The 14,335-nt window shown below is 35.3% G+C and overlaps 1 protein-coding gene across 1 annotated transcript in view; it reads left to right on the top strand.

The window, feature by feature from the left end:
* Nucleotides 1-10,823, top strand: part of LOC124087160 (prothymosin alpha-like) — an 87,776-nt gene extending 76,953 nt beyond the window's left edge. The window contains exon 3 of the mRNA XM_046435889.1: nt 10,483-10,823. Coding sequence (XP_046291845.1) covers nt 10,483-10,823 — 341 coding nt within the window. The remainder of the gene's footprint in view (nt 1-10,482) is intronic.
* The last annotated feature ends 3,512 nt before the right edge of the window (nt 10,824-14,335 follow it).

The following is a 14,335-nucleotide window of genomic DNA, read 5'->3' as shown; positions in this document are numbered from 1 at the left end:
AAATAGGGGTCTAGCTTCATTCCTCTGCGTGTGGATATCCAGTTTATTCAGTGCCATTTACTGAAGACACTATTCTTTTACCATTATGCTTCTTGGCACTTTTTGTCAAAAGTCAGTTGATTGTAAGTTTGTGAATTGATTTTTGTGCTCTTTATTCTGTTCCACTAGCAGTGTGTCTATTTCTTTGCTAGTACCATGCTGTTTTAGTTCCCATAGCTTTGTACTATATTTTGAAATCAGGTAGTGTAGTTCCTCTTTGTTATTTTTGCTAAACTTTGTTTTTTGATAAGTAATTTTTTGAGCTTTTGAAAATATTTTCAGATAGTTTGCTATTAATGTGTAGGAATGCTCCTGATTTTTGCATGTTGATTTTGTATTCTGCAAATTTACCAAAATTGTTGATCAGTTCTATCAGTATTTCAGTGCAGTATCTAGGGTTTTCTATATAATGGATAATGTTGTCTGCAAACAAGGACAACTTTTCCTTTTCCAATTTAGATTTATTTAATTTATTTATTTCTCTTGCCTAATTGTCCTGGCTATGACTTCCAATATTATGTTGGGTAGAAATGGCAAAAGTGGGCATCCTCATATTGTTCTAGATCTTACAGGAAAACTTACTAACTTTTCCCCATTCTGTGTTATTTTCACTGTAGTTTTGTCATCTGTGGACTTTGTTGTGTCGAGGTAAGTTATTTCTATACCTAATTTGTTGGGAGTTTTATCATGAAGGAATATGATTTTGTGAAATGCTTTTCTTGTACCTATTGAAATGAGCACATTTTCCCCTTCATTCTGTTAATGTGATATATCACATTTATTGGTTTATGTATGTTGAACCATCCTTGCATCTGTGGGATGAATTCCATTTAATTATGGTGAATGATCCTTTTAATGTGCTGTTGATTTGGTTTTGCTAGTATTTTGTAAAAGATTTTTCCCCCAACTATGTTCATGAAAGATATTGTGCTATAGATTTCCTGTATCATTGTGATTTGGTAAAATCTTGGTTTTGGTAAAATATAAAAATTCTTGACCTAGTATATTTTACATTTTAGATGAATACTTTGATGTGTATTTACTTTTAACATTTGCACATACACACAGGAATAATATGTTGCTTTTATTTATGCATATTTTTCTAATTTTTTATTGTGCTAAGATGCACATAATATAAAATTTGCCATCTTAACATTTTTAAATGTACAGTTTAGTGGTATTGATTACACTCATAATTTTCAGACATCATTACCATCCACTTCCGGATCTCCTTTCATCTTATACAATTGAAGCTTTTAACTTATTAAGCAATAACACACAATTTCTTCCTCTCTCTAGATCCTGACAACAACTATCCTACTTTTTGCCTTTGATTTTAACTGCTCCAAGTATCCCATAAAAGTGGAATCATGCAGTATTTTTTTTGTGTGTGTATGTATGTGTGGCTGGCTTAGTTTAGTAAGTATAATGACCTCAAGGTACTTATATGATGTAGCATCTGTCAGCATTTCCTTCCTTTTTAAGACTGAATAATATTCCAAATTATATGTATACACTGCATTTTGCTTATCTATGTATTGTCTATGGACATCTGGGTTTTAGCTATTGTTTTATTATGTTTTAGCTATTGTTAATAATGCTGCTATGAACACAGGTGTATAAATATTGCTTAAAGACTCAGTTTAATATTCTTTGGGTGTATGTTCAAAGATGGAGTTCCTGGATGATATGATAATTCTATTTTGAATTTAATCTTTTGAGGAGTTGTTATATAGTCTTCCACAGAGCTGTATAGTTTTGCATGGTGCATTCTATCATTTAACCTTGACATAAGGATTCCAATCTCCATGTATCCACCAACACACATTTTCTTTTCTTTTTTTTTTTAATATTAGGCATTCTAATGGATATTGGATGGTATCTCATTGTAGTTGTGATTTTAACTTCCCTAATGATTAGTGATATTGAACATCTTTTCATGTGCTTCATGGCCATTTGTGTATCTTGTTTGGATAAATCTCTATTTAAGTCTTTTGTCCATTTTTAAATTAGGTTGTTTTTCTTGTCGAGTTTTAGGAATTTTCTATATATTCCAGATATTAATCCTTATCCAGTATATCACTTACAAATCTTTTCTCCCATTCTGTAGGTTGAATTTTGCTCTGTTAATATAGTGTGTTTTGATGCACAAAATTTTAATTGTCATGAATTCCAGTTTGTCTATTTTTTCCTTTTTATTGCCTGTACCTCTGATGTCATATCCAAGAAATCATTACCAAATCCAATGTCATGAAGCTTTTGCTCCATATTTTCTGAGTTTTATAGTTTTAGGTGTTTGATCCATTTCAAGTTAATTTTTATATGGCTTTAGGTCAGGGTCCAACCTCATTCTGTTGCATATGGGTATCAAGTTTTTCCAGCACCATTTGCTGCATAGATTGTCCTTTCACCACTGAATGGTATTGGCACCTTCATCAAAAATCATTTGACCATATGTGCAAGGGCTTATTTCTGGGTCTCTGTTCTTTTCCATTGGTTATATGTCTGTCTTAATGCTAATCAAACCATGCTGTTTGATTATTGAAGCTTTTTAAATGCATGTAATTTGCATCAAATTGTTTTTGTTAATATAAAACTGCAGCTTGCTTTTTCCTCTCAACATTGTACTTTCTTGATATCTAATAATATTGACACAGATCATGCTCATTTTTAGCTGCTGTACCTTATTGGTGTTTTCTTTCTTTCTTTCTCTATTGAAAGTCATTCAAAATATATCATGTTGAAAGTCATCTTTATAATGTTTTCTTTGTACATACTTAAGTATCTACAGATTTGCTAGGTCTTGGAGTAAACAACTTTCTTAGATGTCGCTGAATTATTTACTGAAGTAATCAGAGCATCTAGCACTCCCATCAGCAGTAACTTTCACCTGGAAAATATCTATATCCATAGCCATTTAATTTTATTATACCATATATAAGCAGTGCATATTTTTGTCTTTTGTAAGGAGGAGAATAGTCATTTGAAGAGTACTTTGAGGAATGCAAATATGGAATTATTACTGAATTATTGAGAAATAACCTAAGATCAACATCTTAGAAAATAACCAGGGAAGTCATTTTTACACTATGAGACAAAAATTTTAATTTGTAATATTATTAATTCAGGTAAGTAGGATCAGTCCTTCCCTATAGGTCAGTTTGGCTGAAATTAAATAAGCTAATCCTTTTAAAAAGTGAAACCATAGGTGATACAAATATACTACAAATTACATACTACTAACTGAGAGTGCAAGTTTAATTATGTAAGAACCTGAAAATTGTTAATAACATTGTTTAAATATTGGATATATGAATGAATTTTTCAAGCTGTGTTATAAAACTGATTTCTATAGTTAAAACTTCATTAGCATAGAAAGATAGATTTCTTCTAACTACTGCAAAGATCTTATGCTAAAAAGGAGTTAGAAAACAGACTTAATTTTTTTTAAACAAGAATATAATTTCTCCAATCAAGTAAGTGTAATGTCATATTCAAGTTGAAATTATTGACAATTCAGAGGAAATTATCTATGCAATTGCCAGTTATTACGCTAAGAATTTATCTCATAACTAAATTGAATGGATTAAAATGTTTAAAAATTAGAATATGGAAAATTATATAGATTACAGTCTTAAATTCCAGAGTATTTTAATTATTAAGTCTTTAAATCATCTAATTATTTTTGAAATTCATGGCAGAGACAAAAGTATAACAGAGAACAACATTTTTGAGTCTCAATGCCTTTCATTTTGGTATCAAAATCCATGGTCTTGGAATATTTATGGCCAAGAATTTTTCCATGAAAATCTGTGTGAGAGAAGTGCATGATGGCAGTTTCTGCCTCTTCCCCTACAAAGATAAAGATTTCACGGGGGAGGGACCATGGAGCAAGTTCTGAACCAGAAAACTCAGAAGCTAGTGAACATCTAAGAAGGGCTGAGATTTTCCTAGGCATAAAAAAAAAATTCACATTCATCTGGACCCATGTCACCAGAATCTCACAAGTATACAAAGCACATTGTGGTTTCTGGAGAACAGTACAGGGTGCCCTGAGTGCTGATGATTCTTAACCATAACTCTCGGCCTCCCCACCCTAACACAATCTGCCATGAGCATATTCATGAAGCCTTCTGGGTGGAATAAGGTCAGTGTCAATGACCCAGACATCTCAGGGAGTCCTATGAAGAGCTCTAACTTACATGGTAGGGCTTAAACTTCTTGTGACTAGTCAGAGAAGTATGGAGAGAGCCCAGGTGTTTCACCTGTGATCCAGAGGGGTATGCACATGCATCTAAAATTTTTCATTCTCCAAAGAACAATAACTGAGAAAGATGGAAGCCTGGAAGTAGTGGTGCATTTGTTAGGAGAAAACCTGCACAGCAGTAAATTGGCCTGTGCTGTGTGAATGGAGACTGGATTAAAAAATGAGATGTTCTCTGGATTCCAATAACTGGAGATCCTTCAGGTACAAGGATGGTCAGAGGAGTCAGCTCGTATATATGTGTAAATGTTTTTCAAACTTGTGCACAACTGGGGCTGGAAGAAAAATAAATGTTTACTCATTAAAGGTGTAAACTGAGAAAACACTGAGTTATTTTTTTTACTCTAAATTTACAAAAATTAAACTGCTGCCATCAGGTAGAATGGAGGTTCGAGATAGAAACCAAGCAAAATTATAGAACATCAAATTGACATTATTTGTACATTGGATTCATGGCCTGAAAAATGTGTATTCATTTCCTACTTTTAACTCTAAAATTTTCATATATATATATATATATATATATATATATATATATCAAGACTAAGAAAGGTAGAAGCATTGAAAGCACTGATTAGTTTTTGAAATGTAACTGAACTAAACTGACTTAAAATTTTAATTTATATTAGCTCAGGGTAACTCTAAGCTAATATAAGTGTGTTTCTCAGTCTAACAACTTAAGACATTTTAAAAATTCAAATCTCTGTCAGTGAGTTATATTTAGCAATGTGATTTTTTAAACTGATTTTTGAAGTCCCCCCAAACCTCATTCTCAAATATATAAGATGACTTAGGTTTTCTAACTCTCAAAGAATGTAACAATTTTATAATAAATTTAGAATGATTATAAGTACCCTTTATGCTCATTCATTATTCATTTACACAATTATGAAATAAAAGAGGAGTATATTTTCTATTAGTTGCATTGTTTTATCAATGTAAGGATAAACAATTGCCATATTTATCTCTTTTTCTGAAATTATGTCTCTGATTTTACATGGCTGATAACATACCCATTTGGGAACATGCCTTATTGTGACCATAATTTAAAAAATTCAATGGGGACTGTCAAAAGTGGAAATTCAAAACAATATTTATAGATCCCATCAGGAGAAACAGCCCCCCCCCTTGTCTCTGTGGTTCTGTTTCTGAGGAAAATACTGTTTAGTTGCTTATGCAATTTTTTTATGATCCCCTTCCTTTTTCCAAGAAAAAAACTTTGCCTTATCCGTGTCTTCTAAATACATTAAGAAGTGCCTTTCCAGGAAATGTCCTTGAAATCTTGAACATTCCACAACAGCATTACATACAAAAGATACAAAATTTGAGTTTTATGAGGGAAATTGGTGCTCCTAGAGTTCATCAACTCTGACCTTTCTACTCTTCTAAAATTTTTTTTTATCTGTGATTTTCCAAAGTTTGAATATAATATGCTTAGGATTCTGCTTCAGAATAAATCCCACAATTCTTGTGTATTCTTTTTTTTTTTTTGATCAGTTTTGGAGTTTTTATTGTCATATTCTCAAGCTCAGTCAGTTTACTAAAGAGCCTATCAAAGGCAATCTTCATTTCTCTTAGTGTTTTCAGTCACTAGAATTTCTTTTTATTACTTCTTAGAATTTCCATCTTTCTGCTAATATTATCCATCTATTCTTGTATTTTTCCCATTAGAGCCCTTAGCATATTAGTAAGGAGGTGGTAAGGTATAGGGCAGGGGAAAGTACCCTGCAGTTCTATGTTTAGGCCTCAGTCTTATGGTGAACATGTGCCCTGGCTGTGAACTGTATCAATGCTGCTTAGTCCCATTCAAAACACCCCTCTCACCTTGATGTGGGTCAGGATGGCAAGAGGGCATAGAATTGGGTATCTCCTGTCCCCTACGGAGGTTAGTTTCTGATGAAACACCAGCAGTTTAGGTTCTTAAGATAGTTTCTCCTGAAGGCCTGGTCTGTGACAGTCACTGTGAGGACTGGTAGGGTTCCTAGAGCTAAGCTTGAAAGATCTTGTGGGAGGGGGCTATGTCTGCCTTCACACACAGTTTTTAACTCTCAGACTTGCCCACACTGAGCTTCCAGTAATTTGTCAATTACATTTCAGGATCCCATCCCATCACCGTTTCCCACAGAGGCTTCTGCTCCAGTGATTCATGTTCTCTGCATTTGCCTGTTTATCATTCTAAAGTTGGGGCAGTGGTTTGACCAGTGACCTCACATCTCTAAGGGAACTTAGGTGAGCTGTTGAATTAACAGTTCAACTTTTTGCTTGTTGTTCAGATGGAGTGGCAACTTCTAACTTCCTTAAATGGTGAGAGGAATCAGGAAGTCCCCCAACCCTCTACTGTTAAAGACACCACTGAGCAATTCTTTCTCATCCCCAGGCCTCTGACCTTGTTATTGTGGACTGCTTAATTCCTCTGGACCTAGTCTCTTTGAACAGTGCTTCAACCTGGACTCCACATTCCATTTCTCCTGGTTCTAGAACTTTTTCCATCATATAGAGAATACCCATTTTCTTTGAGGGAAACATTCCATTGCTCTCATGGGGTGTGGCCTGACTCCCTGTGTCAGGGAAGGCAGAGCCCGGAACTTAGTCATACAATGACATGCAGGAAATGGAAACCAAAAATATTTATCTAAATAAATGGGATACCTTTGTAATATTTTAGATATTAACAAACATTTCTCTCTGAATTAAAAAAATAACATATAATCAATTAAATGAAATTGTAACATTAGGTGATTCATTGCTTGAAAATGTAGGTAACTAATCGATAACTTTGAGAATAAAATGTTGTAAAATAAAACTGGGATAGTTTAGCTTCAAAAGATATCTGAGGGAGCTGACACTATACTTTTAATGATCATTGTTTAAAAAAAACCCTTTGCTTGAAACATCCCTAGGTAAAGAAGATTAATAGTCAAGCATTTTTATATTTATGTGCATATCATTTTAGTATCATAGACACTTTTTTTCAGTGGCTCTAGCTAAGTGTATCTTCTGATATGTGATTTGATTTGTGACTTGGTCTTTGAGCTCTTTGTGCAAAGATGGCCATCAGTTATTCTTCCACAAAGATCTTCCATTAAAAGTAGTAAATGAGACTTCAAGTTTATAAATCAGATTTTCAAGAGTTCAGTTACTGAGAATCCATTTTCCAGAGTCTGATCATCTCTTGGTCAAGTTACTCAGCCTCTTTGATCATCAGCACTCCATCCATAAAACGTCAATTTCAAATACCATTTATTTTTCTTAAATCTTGCCTCATTCATGAAAGCATTGGAAAACTTTTATAAAAGAAAATATTAAAAAAATAAAAATATAAACACTGAAAGAAAATAAAAGGGAATGCAGGAGTAGACATAAAAAAAATCAGCACCTGGGAAAATAATACTATAGTCAGTGTCTAAGTGTAGAAGGATTAAACTATCTACATGAAGGTGTCAGTAATATCGAATGTCATAATCTGTGTCAAATTTCTGGTACATCATAGGCTCACTGATGTCCTTCCTCATAGAAATTTGATGAATGTGTGTTTGTCATAGAACCCTGGACCCATGATACTATCAAGACTAAGAGACTGGTGAAGGCCTGTTATCACTGTGAGGATAAAAGGGGAGATGAATTTAGAGTATCATAGTATATAATTCTGTATAAAATTTGCTCAGTACATTAGCATGAGAAAGTAAGGAATTCAGAACTCAGTAGAATGGGCAAGGTCCAACAGAGGCAGAACTGGTAATAGGAAGAATCTATATAGAAGGTCAGTTGGCAGCTCAACCAAAGGAAGTCATTTCTCACATACAAAGTTCACCAGGGTATATGTGGCTTCAGGAAACAGTAGACATCTCATCCCTGGAGGTGTTGAACAAAAGCCAGACACCCAGGTGCCTGGGATGTTATTGAAGGTATTCAAGGAGAAGATGGATGGATGAATTCTTTAAAATATTCTAGCTATTATGACTCTGTGGTTTTTCTGAAGAGGCTTATTGAATAAGGTAAATTTTAAACAACTTTTAATGTCAGGCATAAGTGTAGATCAATAGAGAACAGAAAAAGGCATTATCGCATCTCTGTGTTAGTCCTAATATTTATCCTAGCCTGTCACTCTTATCCTATAGGAAACCCTCTAGCAATCCTATTACATTAACATGTAATTTTCCCATTATCTTTGACTTTTTCCAATTACCAGTCTCTCCTCAAATGCACTGGCTGACAAATTCGGTGGTGCCAGGTTAGGGGAGAGGAAGCACTCAGGGCCAAAATGCACCCTTCAAAGGCACACGCTCAGTGACCCACTTCCTCCAACTACGCCTCGCCTTCTAAAGTTTACACCACTACCCAGTAGCACCCCCATTTGTGACCAAACCTTTAACACATGAGCCTTTGGGGGACATTTTAGATTCAAATTCTAAGAGGTGTCAAGGCGACTTCAGCATGGGCTGCTTCTCTCTACCCTGCAAAGACCAAAGCATGATTAAAGACCTGTGACTTTGAGCTCCACCACCCTAAACTCTGGGAAGTGGAGAGGAACTGAAAGTTGAGTCGATCACCATCAGCCAATGATATATTCAATCATGACAATGTAATGAAGCATCCATAAAAACCTAAAGGCTTTGGAGAGATTATGTTCCTGGAGGGTGGCACACCCACAGAGGTGGCATACCTAGAAGCTCTATGCCTCTTCCCACATGCCTTGCCCTCTGAATCTTTTCAGTGATTATTTGTTTGAATCCTTTCTAGTATCCCTTATAATAAATGGGTACATATAAGTAAGGTGTTTCCCTGAATTCTGTGACCTGCCCTAGCAAACTAGTCAGAGGTTGTAGAAACCCTGATTTATAGATGGTCAGTCAGACGCACAGGTCACAACCTGGGGCTAGAAGTTGACCTTGGAAGTGAGAGGACAGTTTTGGGGAACAGAGCTCTCAACCTGAATGACCAGGCACTATCTCCAGGTAGATAGTGTCAGAATTAAATTGAATTAGAAGACAGTTGGTGGTGTCAGTGGCAAAATTACTTGGTTGGTGTGTGTGGGAAAATCCCTGTACAATATCTGGGTCATAGAAGCATTCTGTGACCTGTGAATCTAAAGTAGACAGCAGGAAAATATTACATGTTGGGCTTTTGTTTTTCCTATCCTCAGAATGTCAGAGTCTATTTAAAGATTGCTTTTTGGCATCCAAGATGATCTCTCAGTCATTTTTTTCCTTGGATACATGAAAAACACTGCTGCTCCAATTAATCTTTACATATTTTTTTCTGAACTAAATTCTTTCCTTTTACCTTTCTTCTTTCTTAGTTTCTTTCAAGAGCTTCTCTACCAGATTATGCAAACAAAACAGTTAGCCCACACCTTTTCCCTAGTCTCTGTTCTGCTTTTTGTTTGAACTTCTTCTGTCATCAGATTGCTTCTTTCCTCACCTCTCTCTGATGCTCTCTGGACTCTTCCAAGTTTGACAAGTAGATTTAGTACCTACAAAGCCACTCATTGTCATCTCTTTCAAACTCTTCCTGAAAACTTATCGTTAGAACTCTATTATTGTTTCAAGTAATTTATGGAAGAAAAGTCAACGAAAATAGATGCTAGAAACAAAAAGAATAATGAATAAGCTCTCCCCTAAATGATATATAAAGGCCATCTTGCCGGTGTGTGTTGGTAGAATATAATTTGGTCAGTACTTAGGAGAAGATAATTACCTGCACCACAGGTGTCTCTACATTTTGCTTTAAACTGAAGTGCACATTTTATCATTGATAGTTTATGGAAAGTATGGAACTCATAATTTGAATTTTAATATCATGAACCTATAGAATATTTTGATTGAAAATTTCTTAGGTTTCCATTTTTAAAAATTGTTTTATAATCTCACTATATGTGCACTAAAAATCAAGAGAACTGGGCAAAGTAGTTATTATTTCCATTTACCAGATTAGATCACCGGTGTTTAAACAAATTAAGGGATATTATCAAGTTCAAAAGATGATATGAACCCACTGGTTGCTCTGAAAAGCCATCTTTGCATTGTTCCTGGGTCCAGCTCCCAGCTCTCTGCAACCCCCTCCTCCGGGCCCCTCCTCTGCCATCGATTACTCCTGTAGCTTTACCTCCAGAGTCCCAGAACTCTAGTTTCCTTTTTAACTCACTGCGTCGTTGGATCTCCACGTGCCTCACACATCAGATGCGGCCTTGGACACTAGCTCCCAGATCACCAACCAGGACGCAAAGGAGAAGGAGGAAGTTGTGGAGGAGCCAGAGAATGGAAAAGGCGCCCCTGCTAATGGGAATGTTAATGAGGAAAATGGGGAGCAGGAGGCTGACAATGAGGTGGATGAAGAAGAAGAAGAGGGTGGTGAGAAAGAGGAGAAGGAAGGTGAAGGTGAGGAAGAGGATGGAGTTGCAGATGAGGAGACTGAGGCAGCCACAGGCAAACAGGCAGCTGAAGATGGCGAGGAGGATGATGTAGATACCAAGAAGCAGAAGACGGATGAGAACGACTGGACAGCAAAAACGGAAAGTTAAACTAAAAATGAAAGGCTGCCCTGATCTACTCACTTGCCACTTCCTGTCTCAGAATCTAAACATGGTCACGTTTGAGTAGGGACCAGCCAGCCTGCCCACCTTGGGCAGTGCCACCCATAGATGACTCGGGCTCTTCACCACCCTACCAAAACCACAACGTGAATTTGCAACAGGGGAAGGAAAAAAGAACCAAAACTTCCAAGGCCCTGCTTCTTTTCTTAAAGGTTCTTTAGAAAAAGGAAAATTTGTTTGTATTTTTTATTTACATTTTATATTTTTGTACATATTGTTAGGGGTCAGCTGTTTTTAATGATCTCAGATGATCAAAACAGCCTTTGGAGGGAGCATTCTCTGTCCTACTTCAGACACTTTATTTGTGGTGTCACCATGTTCATTATAATCTCAAAGGAGAGAGAAAAAAAAAAAACTTGTAAAAAAAAAAAAAAAGCAAAACAACAAAAAACTTTTTCTGAGCATTCCAGTAATTTTTTTGTGTATATGTAGTTAAGTTGTTCTATAAGTGGTTGGTTTGTATGAGATGGTTAAAAAGTCCAAAGATTTCTTTTTTTTTCCTCCTGCATTTTTTTTTTTGTCGGTGAAGTTGCTGTTTATTTATTTATTTATTTTTGGCCTGTTTGATGTATGTGTGAAACAATGTTGCTCAACAATAAACTGGAATTTTATTTTGCTGGTTGTTCTAAAAAAAATTGAAAGATTATATGATGCAACTAGAACTCAAATTTAAATCTTCCCTTTCCTATTCAAGTGTACCTTAAAATTTAAACATCATTTTACTTAAGTTCAGGTAGGCCGTTTTCCCATTTCAAGATGTTTTTGAATTCACATCTCCCCTCATCTCTTAGTAGAAATCCATCTTTAATTGCCATTGGTGTAAGTCCCAAGTGAAAAAAACAATCTGAAGAGCTCTAAATTTGGAGACATTTATTTTTCCCACAAGTATGGTTTTAAGCCAGATGTTTCCAGTCTTGGCTGTAGCTATATGATGTCCTGCAGCACACATTCAAATGGTCAAGTCCTACCAGGGGTTTCTCATTTTCAGTATTTGCTGAATATGTCAAGGGAAGAATACATTTTAGCTGACTAGGGTGTTTAGAAGTGGAAAAAGAGTAGCTCCAATCATAATTCTTCCTTCTATTTTAATTTCCACGTGCCAAGGAAGGCTCTCTATTTATCACCTACCTCAGACAAACAACCTTACTACTTAAAGGATTTCTAACTTCTGGGAGCCTGATGTCTAATAAATCATGATAGGGTTATTCCAACATGGAAAATGCACCTTCATTTTAACACTGCAATACCTGTAGCTTAGGGCTGAGGTTTATCCCTAATAAAATAACATTTCTTTTAAAGGAATAAGAGTAGTAAGTAAACTTTGAGTGAAAATCAAAATGAAAAGTTTAAATGCTCCATTTTTGTACAATGAATCAAAGAGCTTTCATACTGTTATGTATAACTGATTAGAACTAATACAAAAAGTTTACATATTTTTATGCTGACTATGGAAATAAGAACTGCAAACACACACGTATTCACTTTCTTTGTGTGAAGTAAACACATGTTTTTTAAAGGAAAACTCTGACTATTATGGCCTCCATGGGGAAAAAAAAACATAGTTTTGCCCTAATAATGTAAGTAAAGAGTTTCTGAAAAAAATAACAGAATAAAATGTATTAAAAAACAAAAAAAGCTTTTACTCCAGGCTATTATAATGAAGAAAAAGAGTTCCAAATGTGAACTAATGAAGTACAAAGTAATGAATATTTAATTTGTATAATTTACCAAAGTGCTTTTAGAAATCAGAGCTACATTCTTCATAAACATAATGTTCATTAGGCCTCAACTGTAGCTCACATGCAATTACCATATCACTCCTGTACCACTTCAGCTTCCTAGGGCATTGAGTAAAACCCCTCTGAGAATATCTTGAGGGCGAAGAGAGAAAAGGACAAGTAAAACTGCTATAGCTGAGAAATTCGAATAGCCTTCCTTTGGCAGTGGAAAGGAAGACTGAATTACTGGGGGTGGGGTGCAGCCAGCACCTGCCTAGTAGCAGAATTTCACCTGGGCTCCCTTCTCCATTGGCAGCAGCATTTTGAGAGATTAAACAAAAAACAAAATTAGTTTGATGGCTCGATAGGACACCTTATCATATTCTTAAAGGTAAGAGGAGTGCTACTTAAAATCTGACTGATAACAGATCAGATCAAGCAGAGCAGTTTTCAGTAGAAACAAACTTGAGATGTGATATGAATTTTAATAGGAGCGCTAACATAGCTCACATAGACTTCAGAGCCCAAGAACCTGCACTCCATGTCTATTTTACTCTAATGGGAGATGATTTTATTTTCTCTTGAAGTATAACCTTTTTAATTTATTTTCTATTATTTTATAAATTTGGCAGTCAAATTATTCTTGCCATTAAAGGATTAGGTGAAATTTTAAATTTTTATTTGAAGATTGTTATATTTTGAATATGAAGTGTCCCCCCCCCAAAAAAAAAAAAAAACTCATGTGCTAGTGCCATATTGTTCAGAAGTGGAATGATTAGATTATTAGAGCTGCAACCTCAACAGTGGATTAATACATTTGATGGATTAATAATTCAAATGGACTACTGGGTGGTAGCTGTGGGTAGGCAGGATGACTGGAGGAAGTAGGTCACCAGGGCATACCCTTGGGGATTGTATCTTGTCCCTTGCTCCTATCTTTCTTTCTCTTTTTCCTAGCTGCCATGAACTGAGAAGCTTTCTTTTACCGTGCCTTTCCCCCATGATGTTCTGTCTCACTACAGACCCAGAGCAATGAAGTTGGCTACTATGGACTGACCTTCTGAAACCATGAGCCCCAAATAACTTTTTCCTACTCTAAATTGTTCTTATCAGATATTTTGGTTACAGAAATGAAACGTTAACACAAGAATTGTTTTTTAAAATATGTAAAGAAAATCAAATTTGGCATTAAACTAATGATATCCAAATGCTTTTAAATTGGGAAGTAACCCTGAATGAGTTTCATTTGACAAAAGAGATTTCTCAACTTTGAAAACTCTTTCCCCTTTCTTTTTTGCCTTGTAATATTTTCTCTTTAATTATTCTGGAACTACATAATCCAACTTTACAATAAGTTATTAAATATTGTTCCATTATCAATTTAGCCTGCTATTACTAATTTCAGCACAGGACATTCAGGGAGAGGCACAGAGCACTTTTGAATAGAGCAGAGGCAGCCTCTTCCTTGCAAAATGAGCTGGTCATGAGATCCATACTCAAGATTAAGCATAATAGCACTACCTGAGAGGTACAAAGAGTTTGGGGATAAAATGAACAATGGAATACTGAATTAATATGGAAATCATTAATGTATGTTCCTGCCAAGGATTTCTATTAAAGCATTTAAAGAAGAGTGATTTTGACAAGTTATATATTTTATGAGTGAAAGTATACAACCTGCTGCATTTGGCATTTTGTCCTTCTATTCCTAAAGGAAGGTTA

This window comes from Marmota monax, unplaced genomic scaffold (assembly GCF_021218885.2).
Source record: "Marmota monax isolate L192 unplaced genomic scaffold, Marmota_monax_Labrador192_F-V1.1 WCK01_AAM20220418_F8-fsc00012, whole genome shotgun sequence".
In the NCBI taxonomy this organism is placed as follows: domain Eukaryota; kingdom Metazoa; phylum Chordata; class Mammalia; order Rodentia; family Sciuridae; genus Marmota; species Marmota monax.
Note: the sequence above shows the minus strand (reverse complement) of the source record. Positions and strands in the feature narration are given on the sequence as shown.